The sequence below is a fragment of the Pinus tabuliformis genome, chromosome 4_2 (assembly GCF_031772625.1).
Source record: "Pinus tabuliformis cultivar Carrire ecotype Pingquan chromosome 4_2, CPIR1, whole genome shotgun sequence".
Taxonomy (NCBI): domain Eukaryota; kingdom Viridiplantae; phylum Streptophyta; class Pinopsida; order Pinales; family Pinaceae; genus Pinus; species Pinus tabuliformis.
In genome coordinates, this window is record NC_142304.1 from 880637336 (window position 1) to 880657605 (window position 20270).

Genomic DNA, 20270 nt, shown 5'->3' on the forward strand with positions numbered 1-20270 from the left:
CACTGCGTCACCCTTCCTTGTTGCTTCTCTGCTAGGAACAACTTCTGTCACTTGGGACAACTGTTTTCTGCTACTGTTGCTTTGCTTGACTGATGTCCTCAGTTTTCTTGTGATCTGCAACCTGGCTCTGATACTATGTTGGAATTTCTAAGTCTAACCCGTTAGAAACCTTTCATGTACTTTCTGATTTATTCCTACCTACTTGTTCTGTTAATTAACAAGTTATTTATGATGTAAATACTGGAAATAAATACAAGTACATGCTCAACACATTACATATCATCGACTGAAGGAAACAAAACAAGAACACAAGTGATGCCGTTGTTTTTGGACCAATACCCTTGGAAAAACCCAATGTGGGAAAACCGATGCAACTACCTGAGGGTTTTATTATTATGCAGTTTCTGAATACAATCTGGGTGCCAAAACCGGCTCACCCAACAGAGAATAATCTCGATAGTAGTGCCTCTCCTTCGGAGACAGATGCTCCGGCTGAAACCCCAGATAAAAACTCTGGTAGCTCCTCAACTCCAATTTGCCCCACAAAAAACCCAAGCATCAGCCTCTAGGGACTGCGTCAGCCTCTTCTGCCCATTGCATCAGCTTTCCCGGCAGTTCCGACAGTTCCTGACAGTTCTGGCTTCTGTCCTCTGTGTCAGCTTTCCCGACAGTTCTGGCTTCTGCCCTCTGCGTCAGCTTTTCTGACTATTCTAGCAGTTCCGGAAGTTCCGACTTCTGCCCTGTGCGTCAACTTTCCCCGTTGTTCCGGCAGTTTCTGCTGTTCCCGACAATTTCGACTGTTCCTAGCAGTTCTGGCTTCTGCCTTCTACGTCAACTTTCCCGGCTGCTGCGCTGATCCTCCCGACACTATCTCTACCTCTCTTCTTCTGTATACATTGCCCCTCAGCTGCAACCCCTGATCACTCTTTCAACTTTCTTAGCAAACCCAGCGCCAGAAAGTCGAAATCTTGATCTCTTGGTGTGTTCTCCAAGTGACCCTCAAGCCTCCTCTTATACTTTTCTTGTTGACAAATCAACGGCCGAGATTAAGTCCCTAATCAATGGCTAAGATTAGATCTGGCTTGATCCATGCCTTTTGGACCATTCTAACACAATTTTATATTAATTCACATTAATATTTTATTTTCCCTAAGTTTAGATTTGGGGACTCCATTAAAAATATTAATTATTTTAATATCTCCCAAACTGTTTAGAATCTGCCCAAACCCTTTTTGGGTATTGGAGATCTCATGTGCCTTAGCCTCTCCACCAATTTTCGCGGCTAGAGCACATCCGATGCTACCCCAAATCAACATCTCAAATATCCCGAGTCAATCAATATTATTGTTAAAAATTTAGGTAAAAGTCACTATAAGAATTTAATATTACCATTAATTATATAGCTTTAGTAGGGCCCTAGGGTTGAATATTAGGCTGCCCCACTCATAAATTATTGTTTTCCTTAACGTTTTTTGCATTTTAAGGTTCCTTTGTTGCATTGTACAGAACTGGCCAGTTCCATACAGAACTGGTCAGTTTGGTGAAAAATGGTTTGTTTAGTACTGAACTGGCTGGTTCCATGCAAAAAATTGTTGGCTTCGTTGTGGAACCAACTGTTTCTAGTTCTGTGCCACTAGTCAGATCGGTTTAGGCATCAAAACGGTCAGACCGGCTGGTTCTGCCAGTTCCAGTGTAGTTCCAATAACATTGGTTCTCATAGAATGGAAAACATTTGAAAGTCCTATATATTTGGAACACTTACTTAGACTCAAGCATTCATCTAGTTACATTTTTATTTTAAATTGATCGTTTTAGTTTAGGTAATTGAGTGTGATATAAGCTGTCCAGATTCCAGAGTTAGTTTCTATCAGGTTTACCCAATGTGGTTTACCCAATGTGGAAAAAGTCAAAGTCGGGATTAAATCATCGAGGGTCCAGAAATTGAAAAGGTTGGCAAAATTTAAAAAATAAAAAATATTCGTTTCTATTTTTTTTTTTTCAAAAGTTGTTAAGAAACTACATCACTCACAATTTTTTGGGCAAACTCTCTATTTTATCCCGACTTTTTCAATACTTTTCCAATAAAATCTGGATTTTTTCAATTTTTTTTTAAGTCGTTAAAGAAATGACCTCACTCGCGATTTTTTGGAAAAACTCCATATTTAATCCCGACTTTTTTGATTGGGAAAAAATCGCCAAAAAGTCCACCGATGAAATCGGCTAGTCCAAGAAATCGGACTTTGCCGATTTTATCGCGGCTTTATCCACACTGGTTCTACCCAGCTGTCTTTGGGACCAATAAATATGTTATTTTCAAATATGAAGTGCTAAATACAAACCATGTCAGTTAAAGAGTTCGAGTGCATTCTGTGTCATAAACATTATACTGTTTTGGTAAATGCAGGAGAGGCTGTGGGAATGGTTTCTATTCCTATGAAAAATGATACAAATTATTGGCCTTCACAAGCATCACTTCCAAGAATCATGCAAAAAGCTTCTGCTAAAAGTGCTGATACATTTGGCTTACAACCATTAAAGAAAAAGGTAATATGTAATAATCCTAATGTTTGAACCTGGGGTAATTTTAATGCTATCTTTTTGATTGTCATTTGACATTTTGGATGTGGTACAGCATTATTTATGTTTCACTGTGTTATTTCCAGTGTGCAAATGATGCCGGGAATGAATGTTCAAATTGTGGATTTATATCCCTCACTACTTACTACTTCACTGCTCAAGGAGATAAGAGTCTGAGAGTGGACTCTCTGAATAGATATAGCAATGGTGAAATTGGTTTGATGGTTGGGCTTAGCCCGGAAGGGCCTTGGACAAGTATACGTTCTGTCTTACCTCTATCTACAATTCCGAAAGAGCTGAATGGAACTTTTGGTGTTGAAGTTGTAATGCAGAAGGGTCAGAAACATGCAATCTTACGAAGTCTTTTCAGCATTATGAATGATACAGATATTACTCTCCAAGTCTGTGTATGCCCTCTATCTCTTTTGCATAGTCCTGATGTTCAATCAAGTTCTGATAAACATTGGCCCGTTGTGGAAATTGAGGAGATCTTTGAGAACCAACGCTATAATCCACTTTCAGGATGGGGCAATAAACGGCCTGGTCTTCTCATGTCAAATGATCCAGGCCGATGGAGCAGAAATGATTACTCTTACTCTTCAAAGGTGAATACCAGGAGGATATGGCATTGTTGTCTTTAGAGTTTGCTTGTTTTTTTGTTCTTTCTGTCTTTGGGGATATCATCTTACTATGTTCTTGAATTGGACATTGCTAGGACTTTTTTGAGCCTCCGCTGCCCTCAGATTGGGTATGGTCGTCAGATTGGTTTGTTGACAAATCCCAGTTTGTTGATAGTGAAGGTTGGGCCTATGGTTCAGATTTTCAGAGTTTAAAATGGCCGCTTTCTTCTACAAAATCATCCAGGCGATCAGCTTTTGACTTTGTAAGACGTCGCCGTTGGGTACGTACTCGACAACCGTTATCTGAGGGTAAGGCAAGGCATAAAAGGGAAGTGGTTGCCGTACTAAAACCAGGGTGCTCCACCCCTCTTCCGTGGCATTGTACTGCAAGTGATTCTGATTTCTGTGTGCAAGTACGTCCTTTCCCCGAGTCTGCACAGATGACATATTTATGGGGACGTGTGATTTCAACCAGACGATCTAGTAGCTCTATTGGAAATGACCAAAATAACTTTGAAAGGGGCCAGTCTTCTACAAGAAATTCTATACGCCAAACAAAGAGAGGGAAATCAATTTCACCATTTCTGTTGAATCAGCTAGAAAAAACAGAGGAACTGCTTATCTGTGATCTAGTATCTGGCTCAAAGCAGTCTGTCTGGCTCAGCGTGGAAACAGATGCCACCATTTACTCTCAACTGCCCAATCCAGTTTATGATTGGAGGATATCAGTTAATGCTCCTCTCAAGCTAGACAATAAACTTCCTTGTAAGGCAGAATATATCATTTGGGAGAAAACTAATGAAGGAGGTAAAGTGAAGATGGAACATGGTCTTGTTCCATCTGGGAGTTTTGCATACATATATTCTGTGGATGTCTGTAAGCCTATTTATTTGACATGGTTAGCACAAGGTGGATGGAAACCAGAAAAGGTATCAGGTTACAGCATTACTTGTTAGTATTCAACTATAATAAATGAAATACATTTAATGTTTAGCTCATACAATTATATCTTTCTACAGGAAGCTGTCCTTCTTTCTGATCCATCATCAGATTCTCTTCCTTCTTTCTTCTGGATGGTTCACCCACAAAGCGGAAGGTAAATTTATCTATATTTATGTTTGAAAATTGTATGGATTGTAACAGTTCACCTCCACAAGCATCACTTGTTCCTCATTTCTTAATTTTTGGGTTTTCTCAAGCATTTATTTCCATGGTTTCCCAATTGCACTCTTAAGGTCTTCTTTTTTGTTGATAGCATAAGCTTGATAATTGGTTGCTAAGAATTTTTTAGCCAGCACATCGGCTTTTCTGTGGGTTTACACAAGCTGCTATTGTGAGGAAAATGAGGAATATGTTGCTGCCCAAAATTTTTCTCAGTGAAAATCTGGACAGTAGTACAACACTTTTCATGTGGCAGCCAATGAACTAAGCAGTGTTCCATCTCTGAAGATTATCGGTTCTTATTTCAGCTGCCTTTATAACTGTCTTGCATGGTGGCAATGTGGCATCGTTGCTCTTTTAAGTCTTGTACAATCTGAAGTTGGTAACTAATATATCTGATGTAGCTGTGTAACAATTACAAGCAACCCTTGTGGAAGATTATAACCTCCCTAACACATAATAATGATGAGTTGACTTTAACATCAGCTTTAACGGTTACAACTTCGTATTTTATCTTATAATAACCAAATTCAGACAACTTCGAGGTGATAGCAAATTAGCAAACTCAGAATGGAAAGTGAACTTGGCAACTTGGCAAAGCTCTCTGTAATAACTTTACATATTAAATAAAACTATGTTTTCAAAATTTTACAAGATAAAATATTGGACATAGGTTTAGGTGTTGATCAAAAGAATGGAACTCATGGAATTATCAAACCTGGAACTATGGGAAGAGGTCTGCAAATCACCAATCGGGTAATGGAAAGTGAGTCTGAGAAGGCAGTTCTAAAACAACAATTCAGTGATACCAAGAAACAGGAAATTATTCACTTCCCAAGGTATTCCCTTTATCCAGAAATCCTAGATCTCAGGAATAAGCAAGATAAATTCATTCCCAGCAAGCATTATTCGAGCAGGAGGCCATGACTCAACAGAGAACCCTAAACATTTGGCTTCCAGACCTCTGATGGTTGGGGTAAACACAATGCACCGTCATGGGGAGGTCAAAAAAGTTGTCAAGGCCAGGATCCTACAAGAGTGTGCTGGGTGAGTTTGAGAGCTCAATTTGAAGGTTAGAGGACTCAAACCACCATAATCTCCTTCCCTGGACCCTATGCAGATATGGGTTTCTTGTATTTGGGTTACCCTGAGCCTTTCAGATTTGATTCCTAAGAGTGTGTGGTTTGCTTCTGACTCCACACTCTTCTCAATTTCTGGTCCTTCCCTATGGGATAAGTGAAAGCTTTTATTCCCTATGGGATAACATCCCAATTCTATCTTGAAATCACAATTTTTTGGCCTAGCCGATGTTTGCTGATTTTTAAAGATATTTTTATGGTATCTTAATTTTGCTGATGCTTGCCTTTTTTTACCAATATTTTCCCGATTTTTACTGATATTTTCCCGATTTTTATTTTTTATTTGTTTTCCGGACCCTTGTTGATTTTATCCAGATGCTGATGTTTGCAACATTGGTTCAAATGGCCTCATGAACATGTTTTCACTTAAGGTTTAAAAAAAAAATTGAGCAAATGGAAGAGGGCAGATGGCCTAAGGTTGTGTTTAATGAAAGAAGACTTCGATGGAGCCAAATTACAAATAGTTTGGTAATTGGGGTATTTGCTTGAGCATGTGCCCCAAAAACAGTAAAGAGATAAAAGCTTTTGTTATGGATAAGTTCCACAAATTTACTTGGGAGAAGGAGCTAGGGAGAAAGAAAAAAGTACTATATTGAAGAGTTTAATCCCACTCATAATTATCAACGAAAAGTGTACATAGGGGCCAATATTTCTTGGAGAGCCAAAATTCTTATTGCTCAATTAAGGACTAATTCTCATCAACTCCGTTGTGAAACAGGGCGCTGGAAAAGACCAAAAGAAGTGTGGGAGGAAAGAGTATGTATTTTTTGCTCTTCCGGAAAAGTGGAAACATAAAAGCATTTCATTTTAGAATGCGAGGCCTTCAAAGAGAACAAGTAAAGTTATGCAGATATTTTGGTAGCTAGCTCTTGGGATAATCTATTCAGCAAGGGGTTTGTCGAGAAGCTGAGAGCATTTATTGTGAGACTTCACAAGAAAAAGGCCAAATACAAGAGCTAGATGGAGAAGCAATCTGTCCCATAGGCTATATTTAGCCTGGTGGATGTTAAAATAATTTCCTTCCTTCCATCTTGGAAAGTAGGAAAGTGGGCTTTTTTAGAGATCTTAGAGCAGTCATCAGACACTTCCCCTAAGCCCCAAATTGTTAGTTAGACTTGTTACCACAAAAACTAGCGGGCGTTGGAGAGGGAAACACAACAACACAAGAAGATAGATTAAGTGCTAACAATGGGGAAATGGCCCATGATCACCACAACCAAGGCCCTTTTCTATTTACGGATTTTTCACTGATGGTAGGAGTCCCAGATGGATAGGATCACCTATGAAAGGTATTCAAAGGTTGAAGTATAAGGTGATCATGCTAGCGCTCATTCAAGAGAGGGGTGCAATAAAGCTACAAAGCTTCAATGAAGCAAATCACTCTATAAGAAAATACCTAGGAAAGAAGGCTCAAGACCTAGGGTTTTGAGGATTTCGATGATGATAGGTATTCACAAGGTCAAGGCTCGGGAGGAAAGGCTCCTTGAGATATACTTTGATGAGTACTAAGCTGATACAACCTTCAAGGAAGTCCTCAAGTTGAGGGGAAAAGAAACTAGGGCTTCCCTCTTAGAGAAACTCCTAGGGCAAGAGATTTTATGGATGAAATTTGAGTGGATGCCCACCAAATCGATATCTTAGGTAGCCTAGACCTATCTCTTGATATTTAGGGTCTCAAATCCCCAAAAGACCTCATCCCTAAAATTTTGCTTCAAGCCCTAGATTTTCACCCTAGCCTTAAAAGGACTGAATTTGAGAGGAGAAAATCATGGAGAAAGTTTAAGATTGATCACCATAGACTTGGACTAGTGCCTTGTCCTTTGGGCATATAGAGTCAAGGATGCTCTAGATAAGCTAAATCTGTTGCTAAGGAGGCTAAAATTTGATGCCCTAGGTATCAAAATTCCAGCATTTACCCACTCAATGATAAATGGAGTTTGATTGAGAGTTTTGAGAATTCCTCCAGTATGAACATTGATTACATGTTATACAATGAGTAACATATGGAATTCTCAACTAGATAGCCTTTCAAAAATTAATTTTCAACAAATTAGGGCACCAATGAGCATAATCTAGAAGCAACAATTCCATACATCAGACAATTTCAAAATGAAAATATTCAACAATAGGCACTTACAAGATAACATGTAGTATATCCATCCATTCATCAAATAAACAGCTCCAAAGAGAATCCAAAATAACTTCCACACATCAAATTGCATTCAAGATACTCCAATAGCCAAGAAGGAAACAAGTGTCAATTCTTTTAGAGGTCTGAATTCTCCAAGTGATGATGATGAGAGAACGAAAAGATCTATCTCCAATTTATACATGTCTAATGATCTCTAATATTAGCTTAAAGCTCCTCAAGTTGTAAAAAATGGGCTTGATACTAGGTGAGGTTACAAGTCAACCTCATAGGCAATGTAAAACATAAAATTTAACCCATAAAAGAGGCCAAAATGCTGATGTCATGCATGCGTAGGACCTCCTAGGGCATGTGTTGGGCTACTTCAGTTCCTAGTCGAGTGTAGAGGACTACAAAAATTTGGATCTAGGGGTCTGTCCATAAATCTCTATGCAAATCACTCGGTGGACCACAGTTTTGCGTTTGGAGCACAAAATGGGTGTCGTGGGTCTCTTGGTGATACAATAGATTGGTTCCTCTCCAATGTTGGGGGCTTGGAGAATGGTGCTAGCCCTACCATGTCTCGAGTGTGAAAATTCCTGAATGTACACATCAGAAATCCTACTACAATCACCGGCTTACCATCTCCTACTTGTTTTTACATTCAACAAGTCGTTTTATTATTTAAACAACGATGAAAACATTATTGCAGACTACACATACATACAGATCACATACTGAAAATAGAACGAGACAAATACGCAAGGGACACCGTTATTTTTGGACAATCGTCCCCGGAAAAACCCAATGTAGGAAAACCAGTGCAACATATAGAGGGTTTGTATTATTAAGTAGATTTCTGAATACAACTAGGGTGCCAAATCTTGCTCACCCAACAGAGAATAAACCCGACTAGCACCTGGATGAACAAACGCCATAGGTGACTGCGCTTTTCCCAGTGTTGGGCAACGATGGCTGCTCCAAGCTCTGCGTTGGAACTGCGTCACCTCCTCTAGGAGTTTCTCACCGCGTCATTGCATCACTGCATTACTGCGTCACTGCATCACTGCGACATTGCGTCACTGCGACACTGTGTCATTGCGTCATGATCTCCCTCTATGCTGTCTCTCCTGGTGCTGATGTGCCTCTCTGCTATGTATTCTCGGCCTTGGATTGAAGTCCCTTTGCCGAACAGCCCCTCGTTGAAACTCAGATCACTTATTCGATTTTCTCAGCAAACCACGCCCCAGAAAAATCGAACTGGCTGATCTCTCAAGTGTATCTCCAATTGACCCTCAGACCTCCTCTTATACTTTTCCTATTGATGAATCAATGGCCAAGATTAAGTCCCTAATCAACAGCTAAGATTAAAACAGATTTTATCCTCGTCACTTAGAAGTTTCTCACCCATATTCTTATATATACCCACTAATATTTATGTTTTCCTAAGTTTAGACTTAGGAACCCATTAAAATTTTTAATTATTCTAATAACTCCTCATCCAGGTGGAATTTCTCCAAACGATTTGTGGGTTCTGGAGATCTCATGTATTCTAGCCCCTCCACAAAATTTCGGAGCTAAAGCACATCTGATGCTACCCAAAATCAACACTCCCTCTTAGCGAGGAATGTGTTCTAGCAATACTTCCCAGTAGAAGCATCACATTGATCCATGGCATTGGTCCTTTGTGATGCTGATGCTTGGCCTGATGCCCTTAATCCACTGCACTGCTGCTTCCTGTACTGCAGCCCATGACTCTGCCACTGCCACTACTACATCTGTACTACAACTCCCTCTCAAAATGCCGCCTCATGCTGCCCATAGCACTGCCACTGCTAACTGCTGCACTGCAACTCAGTTGCTGAGAAGTAAGCAACTGAAAAGCTTACCCAAACATTGACATGCTAGTCAGTTTGGTTGCCTCGTGATGTTGAAGCTACCTCTGTTGCTAATCTGTGCTGACCCTCTGTTGCTAGTGCGTTGCTGCATACTGCTCTGTGCCTCTCGCATTGCTACAACATCCACTGCATTGCCTCAGACTTTGGTACTCTAGCTCTGCCACTATTGCTCCATAACACCTCGCTCCAATCGACACCTGTCATTATGCTACTCTCGTTAAGGGCTCCCATAGCTGTATATGTTCCAAGAGTTTGGGCACCTCAAGGATCCTTTCCGTTAATGTAGTCCTCTTGACTACAACTCCATGTCGCCCCACCTCCTCTAAAGGCACATGAGCACTCATGGCAAAATCGTCATCCTCGCCTTCCCTGTTAGCTTTCCCTGGAGCAGCCTTTGAGTCAGAAGCTTCCTCCTTGCCCTTCTTCCGGGGGCATCGAGTGGCATAATGTCCAAGTTCCCCACACTTGAGGCATCTAAGCTTGGAAATATCCTTCTTCGTCCGCTTCTATTGCCCTTGCTGTCCTGATGATGTGAGAGCTGCATCCACCTCCTCCTTCTTGACCCGGTCTCTGTTGCCGCTACTCCCTGCTTGGGTCAACCTCCTGATCTCTTCTTGTCGAAGAGCTGTCCACATCTCCTCCCAACTGGGAAGAGTCGTTCTGCCCAAGATGCTTTGGAGAAATGTCTCCCAGTCCTCGGTGACTGCATTCAGGGGAGTCCTGACCATGAACTCAGGATCTAGTGTAGACCCTGCAAAAGTCAATTGGTCGCGAATCCCTTGCAGCCTGAGGAGGAAGGGATTGATCTCCTCTCCCTTCTGCATCTGATACTGTCTTAGCTGATTTTCTAATAGCATCTTCCGCTGGATGGAAGTGCCCTGGTACAAGGTGGTCAGCATCTCTCACATCTCCCTTGTTGTGTCCTTAGCAATGTGTGGTACTACATGATCTTTGACCCCATCTAGGATCATGCACTTGGCCTTTGCCTAGGCCTCCTACTTCTTTAACGGATCAACGTCGACCGGACCAACAACTACATTCAAGGCATAGTCCTTGATGCGATATTTGTCTAGGATTGGCAGGATCCTGGCCTTCCAGATGACAAAATTGCAGGCTCCATCCAATCTATCGTGATCCCTCAATCCATTGACCACCATCTCTGCTAAAAAAATAGGACTGGTTATCTTCTCCCTCTCCTACTGTAATCTAGTAAGACTCGGATCTGGATTTCTTCGACGCTAGAAATCCTCTAAGGAACAAGCTCCTCTATACTCCCTCTGAGTCCTGATTTCCTTCACGGAAATCCTCCAGCCAAATGTTGAATCACTCCTCTCCAATCCTCCTTTGTAGCTGCAACTTGGATCTAGATTTCTTTGGCTAGAAATCTGTCAAGGCAGTGACTCCCTCTACCTCGGCTTTGTCTCCACAGACACTCTTTTGCACCAACAACAACAACGTCCCACCAGCTCCTTAGATCGAATCTGCTCTGCTCCCCCAGCCCTGACAACTGAAGAATCTAAGCTCCTCTGGCTCTACGCAATCACTGCTTGAGCTCGATCAGCTCCTCCTAGCCACATCGTTGCTCCTTCTTGGTCCGAAAAGATGACGTGGCTCTACATGAGCCTAATTTGCCCCTCTGCTTCTGCGTTGGCCTAGAAGGTGGACGCAATTATTGCGTGGGCTCCTCCCAGCTATTGCGTGACCCTCACCTGGCTCAAAATGCTGATGTAGGCACTGCATGAGCCTCTGCATCACCTCTTCTGCAATGCATCACTCTCCCTCTGCGCCTCTGGCTCTGGAACAACGTAGTCACTCGCGAAAGCTGCCTCTCTGTAGCAAATTCTTTGGATCTCCTGATTGGTGTTTTCAGTCTCCTATGATTTGCAATCCTCTGATACCATGTGAAAATTTCTGAGACTACACATCAGAAATCCTACTGCAATCACTGGTTTACCATCTCCTACTTGTTTTTACATTCAACAAGTTGTTTAATTATTTAAACAACGATGAAAACACTATTGCAGACTACACATACATACAAATCATGAACTGAAAATAGAACGAGACAAATAGAAAAGGGACACCGTTATTTTTGGACAATCGTCACGGAAAAACCCTATGTGGAAAACTGATGCAACATATAGAGGGTTTGTATTATTAAGTAGATTTCTGAATACAACTAGGGTGCCAAATCTGGCTCATCCAACGGAGAATAAACCCGGCCAAATCTTGGATGAACAAACCATAGGTGACTGCGTTGTTCCCAGTGCTGGGCAACGATGGATGCTCCAAGCTCTGCGCTGGAGCTGCGTCACCTCCTCTAAGATCTGCTCATTGCGTCATTGTGTCATTGAGACCCCTTAGCCTCCAATGCGTCATTATGACACTGCATCATTGTGTCACTGCGTCACTGCATCACTGTGACACTTCGTCATTGCGTCATTGCGACACTACGTCAGAGCTCTCTCTCTGCGCTTTTTCTCCTGGTGGTGCTCTGCTTCTCTGCTATGTATTCTTGGCCTTGGACTGAAGTCCCTCTGCCGAACTACCCCTCTCACTGCAACTCAGATCACCTATTTGAATTTCTCAGCAAACCATGCCCCGGAAAAATCAAACTGACTGATCTCTCAAGTGTATCTCCAACTGACCTTGAAGCCTCCTCTTATACTTTTCCTGTTGATGAATCAATGAACAAGATTAAGTCCCTAATCAACGGCTAAGATTAAAACAGACTTGATCCTCATCACTTAGAAGTTTCTAACCCATATTCTTGTTAATACCCATTAATATTTTTATTTAATGGCAGAAGTGTCCTCAGACACGTAATTTTATTAATCAGAAAAAAAAATTACATAATTGATTTTGCAAGAGTTTACACCTGAACAACACAAACACTCTTGCAATGAGCTATATATAAGCTCCATGTCCTAACTACCTCTAATTATGGATCACTTATTAAATAACAAGTGTCCATTTACAATAAATGCTATTCAAACCAACTAGCTAACTAATCTCTTAAAATAGAGCCTAAGATACGACACATTTGGAGAGTCATATCTAGTTACAACAATATGCTAATTCTAAAAGTCTCCATTAAATAATTAAACATTCTAGAATAATAATTATTAATTTAATATCTTAAATTAATAATTATTTTATTCTAATTTTATAACCTATGATAAAATTGTATTTTTGGATCATCTAACATTCCCCCCTATGATCCAAAGATACATTACAACAGATACCAAGTTCATCCCTGAACTTAGTAAATTTTATTCAGCCAAGCGGTTTCGTGAAAATGTCGGAGATCTGATCTTCGAAAGGACAATAAACTGGCTTGAGGACATCTTTGGCAATGAGAGATCTGATATGATGATACTTGGTGTCCACATGCTTTGTCTTTGAATGAAAAACTGGGTTCTTGGCAAGTTTGATGGCTGATTGGTTGTCAATGAATAACGATGTAGCTTTTGCCTGAGAAATGCCCAAGTCCTGCAAAATTCGGCGCAACCAAACAATTTCACATGCTGCTTCCCATGCTGAAATGTACTCTGCTTCTGCTGAAGAAGTGGCCACTGTAGCTTGTTTCTTACAACTCCAAGATACTGCTGCTGATCCCATGTGCGTTAAATAACCTGATGTTGATGCTCGATCATCAATACTCCCAGCAAAGTCGGCATCAGAATATCCACCAAGTACAAAATTTCTAGTCTTGTGTAAAGAAGACCAAAATCTTTTGTTCCTTGGATATATCGAAGAACTCTTTTGGCTGCATTCCAGTGGCTGTCTCGTGGTTCCTGCATAAACGTGAAAGAATACTGACTGCATAAGATAGATCAGGACGAGTATTTGTCAAATAAATCAAGCTGCCAATCAAATGTCTGTAAGTTGTACTGTCCACCTTTCCCCCCCTTCAAATTTTGAAAGTTTCAAGTTTTGTTCCATGGGGGTGAGAACAGGCTTGCAATCTTGCATGCCAAATCGCTGAAGAACCTCTGCTGCATACTTACTCTGAGAAATGAAAATATGATGTGGACGTTGGAAGACTTCAACTCCAAGATAGTAGTGAAGTAATCCTAAGTCTGTCATCTTAAAACCTGCATGTAACTCCTTTTTCACCTGTGCAATATGATCATCATGGTTGCCAGTAATGATCAAATCATCTACATACATAACAAGAATGACTAGATATTTTCCCTGTTGTCGCACATACAAAGTATCATCAGATTCACTTCTTTGAAAACCAACTTTCTTAAGGTATTCATCCATCTTTGCATACCAAGCTCGGGGAGCTTGTTTTAATCCATATAAAGCCTTGATCAATTTGCAGACTTTATGTTCTTGTCCTTCAACTTCAAATCCTGGTGGTTGGGTCATAGACACTTCCTCCTGTAAATCGCCGTTGAGAAAAGCACTTTTCACATCCATTTGATGAACTTTCCATCCTTTTTGAGCGGCCAATGCAAGTGTTAATCGGATGGTGTTCCATTTAGCTGTAGGAGCAAAAGTTTCCTCATAATCAATGCCTTCCTGCTGTGCAAAACCTTTTGCGACAAGTCGTGCTTTATACTTTTCAAGTTCTCCCTTTTGATTATACTTAATTCTGTAAACCCTTTTGCATCCTATGGGTTTAACATTTGCTGGACAATCAACAAGTTTCCAAGTGTTGTTATCAATTATTGCTTGATATTCTTCAACCATAGCCTGTTGCCATTCTTTATGTTTTACTGCTTCTTTGTATGTGGAAGGTTCAGTAAAATCATTTGCTATCAAGGCAAAATTGCCTTCACTTGTATGTGCCCTTCTGGTGCCAGTTTTATTCTGTTCATCAGGCTTTACATCTTTCAAAAGTTGAACTGCCCATTTCGGAAGTTGGTGCTCACTTGTTTGCGCTTCTGTAAAATCCCCATCATTGTAAAGAGGATTAATATAAACTGATGTTCATCGTTCAGGTGAAGAATGTGGAGAATCACTGTCAGAAGAACTGCTGCTGCTTGGAGATGCGGATGAACTGCTAGAAGACCCAGATGATGTTGTTGATGTAGATGGACTGGATGATGGATTTTCAGAGGAAGGAAAATCAAGTTCATACCAATTTGGTGAAGTTGGTTGACTTCGCATTTTTCCATTTCTTTTACTTCCCTTAGTTTCTTACTTGTGAAGAAGATTTTCAATTTCTTCAGCACTCTTACTCTCTGTTTCATCAAAAATGACATCCCTGCTCACAATGAATTTTCCATTCGTCAAAAGACGATACCCTTTCTTCTCATCAGAATAGCCAATCATTGTGCATTTTAAACTTCTTGAGTCAAGCTTAGTTCTTTTTTCTTTCAGAACTAAGGCATAACACACTGACCCAAAAACTCTAAGATGTTTAACTCGAGGTTTGAAACCAAACCAAGATTCATAAGGTGTGATTCCGTCTAAAGAAGCAGTTGGAGATCTGTTTCTTAAGTAGACAGCTGTATGGATTGCTTCTGCCCAATATGTTGGACTTAACCTTTTGAAAGTTAACATGGATCTCGCCATGCCTAACAAAGTGCGATTCATTCTTTCGACTACTCCATTTTGCTGTGGAGTGTGTTAGCGCTTGAAATTTCACCTCAGGCTAAGAAAGGTAAACCTCAAGGCAACATCAAACCATTTAGCCTCGTAGCTAGCCCTACGGGGTAGGAGAAGGCTCTCTCCGGTCAATCTCGGTAAAATCTTCAATAGATGAGATGACCAATAAGGTAACACTGATATTAGGCTAGTAAACTGATCAAAAAGGTTGATTTGGGGTTTTTTGGGTTTTTGGTGGCAAATTGAGGAATTGCAATTTTGGGTGCGGGGATTTGACACAGTTTCTGCAAGGGGTTCTTTGGGGCGAGGTAGGAGACCGTATTGATGCCTTTGATTGAGGTGAGTGGATGGAAAAGACCGGTGAGGAGCTAAGGAGAGCAAATAATACTTTGAATTCTCCTTAAACAGTAGAAAACATAGAAATTAAACAAATTTAAAAGCAGAGCATGGCAAGCATGAATTCTTACTTTAACACTTCATTTGTTTAATATGCAGAAGGAAAGAAAGGAGATGAATCACATAACACACTTACAAGAACATTAAGAAGCACTCCATCAATACATGAAACCACAAGAATCCCAAAAAGGACTGCAAAACCCTGGTCTTCCTTAGCCAAAAATTGCAGAGATACAAGTGAAATAATACAATGATAGCTTCTCCCTCAAGAGTCCAACCTTCCAACCTCTGAAAATGATTAAGAAAATACATAATATAGGCAAGCCAACCTCTTCCCTTGCCTCTAGGGGTCGAGCTCATCCTTCTAGGAGCTGTTTCAATTAATTCTAAACTGAGCACTAAAATCTAGGCAGTCAAAACAACTTGCCTTTATAAGCTAGGAAACCAATTCATTCATTTAATATTTACCCTTTTCATGAATGAATCTTCTAGAAGTGTTACATAAGAGTAAAAGTGTCTTAAAAGTACAATAATTACATCAAAGAGAATCATAATTCACCCCAAAAAGTCAAACTGGGTCAAACTGCGTTTTTCTGAGCTGTACAGTGCATTTTGGAAAAATCTGCCTGACGGGTCGCGCGCCTTTGGAGCCACTTTTGGGGCACTTTCAGGTGTCAAAATTGGGCAAGAGTAGGCTTGTTGGAAAGGTCTGTGAGTCTACTTTCCAACCCAACTGGAATTTTTGAATTTGGAGTTCATTTGCCCTGTCAAAAATCAAATCTCCCAAGATTGCTTTTTGCAACTCAAAAATGTGGCAGAAAGTCATTTTTTGCTCCTTTTTTGACTTTCTGGAGGCCCAAAACTTCATAAAATCTCAAGTCCATCCATGAGCATATGTAACTTCTCATGACAAATCTGGAAATGCTGAGTTTTTGCAAAATGGAGTTGCCGGGATGAAGGGTCGCGCAGGGGGTGAGACCCGTTAATGGACAAAAACCTGTAAATGGCACAAAAAATTTACATTTGACAAATTTTCTCCAAATTTCTTGAAATTTGGGCTGAGAGTCCCCAATCAAGTACCATGCTCAGTCAAAGAGGCTTTGGCCAAAATTTGGAGTGGATCAGGCGTTTTCCTTCGTTTTTGTGCTTTGGCCAACCGTCCTTGGAGCACCTTCGTTCTCGCCGGTATTTTTGACATTTCTTTAAAACCATGACACCTGTGCAAAAAGTGAAGGAGGTTTTTCTTCCTTGGCATGTTGTGGACAAAACCCTCTCAGTTTTCCAAAATTCATCTTTGATTGCTCTGGAACATCATTTGAGTGCGACTTGTCCCGATGTGTGAAACAAGGAATTTTGTCGAAATGGAGCGAAATGAAGGGGATAAGAGGCTTCTAAATTCTTGGGGAAATTTTTGGGAGTGGGGAGGGATGTTAGGAAGCAGGGGAAAGTGGAATCTCAGAGATTGAGTGAGGGGAAGGGGTCCAAAAGGGCAAAACACAGGCCAAACCTAGAAAATTGCCAGGTTGTAGCTAGAAACTAGGGTTTGTGCAAAAATGAGGAATTTGGCGGATCTATGGGATGGGAAGTGTTTGATAAGGTACTTTAAGGATAGGGGAAGGTGTATGAACATCTGGATACAAGTTTTGCCAATGATTTGACAGTCCAAGAGAAATTGCCTTCAAAACCCTAGGAGAGGGAAATGACCTTACCTAGGCGCAATTGAAGCATGAACAAGGTGTACAATGACTCATTAGACACTGAGATGATAATGACAACCCTATGAATGATGATAGACTCAGCTGAATGATGACATGGACTGACATCTGGACAACTTTAGGAGTTAAAGAAAACCCTAGACCTAATGCCTAGTGACCAAATTTTGCTTGAAAACTCTTTGAAATGACAAAATTTGACCTTGACACTTCAAAATCACCTTGTAAGAGCATGTTTGATCACTGAAGGAAGGCTGGAAAGACTGACACTAACAGAGTGTAAACATTAGTAAGATGTCGTCTGATGCCATTTTCACTGCAATAAGTTTTGAATTCATTTGAAGTGAATTCTCCCCCATTATCTGTCCTGAGAGTACCTATCTTTTCTTTGACTTTATTTTCAACAAGTTGGCGAAAAATTTTAAACTTATCAAATGCTTCTGACTTGTTCTTCAAGAAGTAAACCCAAGTCATTCTGCTGAAATCATCAATGAATAGTAAGAAATATTTGCAACCACCAAATGAAGTTTGTAGTGGACCACAAACATCACTGTGAACTAGTTGTAGCCCCCTGTTTGCACGCCATGAACTTGTTGGAAAACTTTCTCGATTTTGTTTGCCATAAATGCAAGCTTCACATTTTGCATTTTCCCTTTTGAATGTGGGAAGTCCTTTAACCATTCCTTGTTTCTGCAATTGAGAAAGACTCAAAATTCAAATGTCCATATCTTACATGCCATAGTCGTATAGGTGAAATACCTGTAGTCACTGCCCCTGCAAAATCAGAATGCCTTGGAATAACTGTCCCTTTCATCCGTAACAGTTTTCCATCTTCATAACCTGTCATGACTGTTTTCAAGTTCTGTTTTATTGAATTAATCTTCACTAAACCATCTCCCATAATCACCTGATGTCCTGCTTGTCGAATCGTGACTAAAGAGAGCAAATTTTTCTTGAAACTGGGTACATACCATACATTGGAAATCATTTTTTCTCCAATACCAGGGAGAAAAAATTTTACTACTCCTTTTCCATAAGGAGTATGTTTTGTATCATCAGCAAGAAAAATGGAATTAAGTTGGCAATCTTGAAAATTCCAGAAAAAATCACGTCGACAAGTCATGTGTTGAGTTGCCCCGGAATCCAAGATCCAGGCATCTTCATAGTCACTTCTAAGATGGGATGAAAGTTGTGATGCTGGTGAGGAAGTAAAAACATATTCTGAGTTATCTTCATCTTGATCATTTGCAAATTGTGCTGAATGCTGCTGAAACTTGGGAATTTTATTAAGTGATGTTCGACAATCTTCAGCATAATGGCCAACTTTGTTACATCTTCGACACACAATTTGACTTAAGTCTCTTCCTCTTCCTGTAGATTGTCCTCTGCCTCTGCTTTGACTTCTATTTTGAGATTGTCCTCTACCTTGATTATTATATCCTTGTTCTTGAAAATTGCCTCTTCCTTGGTTGTTTCCTCTACCTTGAAAATTATTTCTTCCTCCTCTGTTAAAATTGTTGCCTCTGCTTTGGCTTCGACCCCGATTATGTGCTGCTTGATTCTGATTCCATCTGCCTCTGCCTCGAGAACTATTGGCTGATGACTTACTAGTGCTGGCCTCTGTGAGAAAAACATCTTCACCAACTTTCTTCTTCTTCCCAAAAGTTTTATCATGTTGAGTTAACATTTCACAGAGTTCATCAAACTTTAATTTCTCTAATTTCCCAGTTACTTGTAGAGTCTCCAAAAAATGCGTATAGGAAGAAGGAAGCCCAACAATTACAATTGTGACCATAAAGCTATCATCAATTGCGGGAAAACCAGCATTAATAATTTCTTGCCTGATATTCTTAAGTCTTGAGATATATTCAAGAACATCACCGCCTTCAGTTAATTTTTGTTGCAACAATTTTAATTGTAGATCGACTTTCTTTGATTTAGGCTGAGTATCAAAGAGGTCTTTAAAAGTTTTCAAAGCAGTCCATGCATCTAAAGCATTTTCTATATGGACATACATTTCATCATTCACAGACGATTTAATAAGAGCTAAGGCTTTAGCATTCTTGATTTCCCATTTTGCTAGTGTAGCTGCATATGTGGGTTTATGCGGCTTAACATCTCCATCACATATTGCCTGCCATAATTCATTGTAAATGAGTGTGCTTTCGATGAGATGATGCCATGTTTTATAAGATTTGGTGCCTTCAAGTTTGTCAAAATCAGAAAACAAATTAATCAACTTAGACATTTTAGCGTTGAAGCGTCGCACCAAGAATCAGAACAGAAATGACAAGATAGTCAACACAACACACCACGCAAAAACAACACGATCTATCGGGGCTTGGCCTTGACCCTCGAATAGTCGTCAAAACAGGAGAAAATTGACTGAGCTTTGCACTTGGCTCTAGTCAATATCTCAAATTTTTACAAGGCAACTTTCAGAATTTGACTTTTTACAATGGTGCTTTTGCACAATATGGTAAAAAAAAGAAATTACCCCCCCTCAAAGTAAAATTACTTTGAGTTACAATGTGATGATACCAAAGAACTTCTTAAAAACAAATTGCCCAACACACCTTATCTCTCCAATTTACAAATTACAAATAAAACTCCTTATTACTCCAAAAATTTACAAAACACCTTATTACTCCACAAACAATAAATTCCCAAAATTAAAAAAATCACCAAATCTCCCCAAAAATATAATATTCCTTATCTCTCCAAAAAAAAATTACAAACAACCCAAAAACCTTATCACTCCATTAATGTTACAAAATTAAAAAATATTTCTTATTGCTGGCATGCTGGCGTGTTGCTGGTAGGCTGGCTCACACTGGCTTGACATTGGGTTTGCTAGCTTTCTCATTTATTTTGTAGACCTTGCACATGCTATCCCCGTAAATTTCTTGCAAAAGTGGTAATGCCTTTTGATTTCTGCACCCTTTATTTTTATCCGCATTCAAATTGATTTCCAGTCAACACTTTCCCCAACGCTGTGAATTCTTCATTTATACCACAATTGTTTTTTTTATCTCCTTCTGATTCATCATAGACTGTTTAGACCTGCGAACAGGCAG

At 40.1% G+C, this 20270-nt stretch overlaps 1 protein-coding gene across 3 annotated transcripts in view; it reads left to right on the forward strand.

The window, feature by feature from the left end:
- LOC149172507 (calcium-dependent lipid-binding family protein) overlaps positions 1–20270 on the forward strand; it is a 473345-nt gene that overhangs the window by 351235 nt on the left and 101840 nt on the right. For all 3 annotated transcript variants that reach the window (XM_089424336.1, XM_089424337.1, XM_089424338.1), the window contains 4 exons: positions 2405–2544; positions 2664–3182; positions 3293–4126; positions 4217–4293. In XM_089424336.1, the coding sequence (XP_089280462.1) occupies positions 2405–2544; positions 2664–3182; positions 3293–4126; positions 4217–4293 (1570 nt within the window). The remainder of the gene's footprint in view (positions 1–2404; positions 2545–2663; positions 3183–3292; positions 4127–4216; positions 4294–20270) is intronic.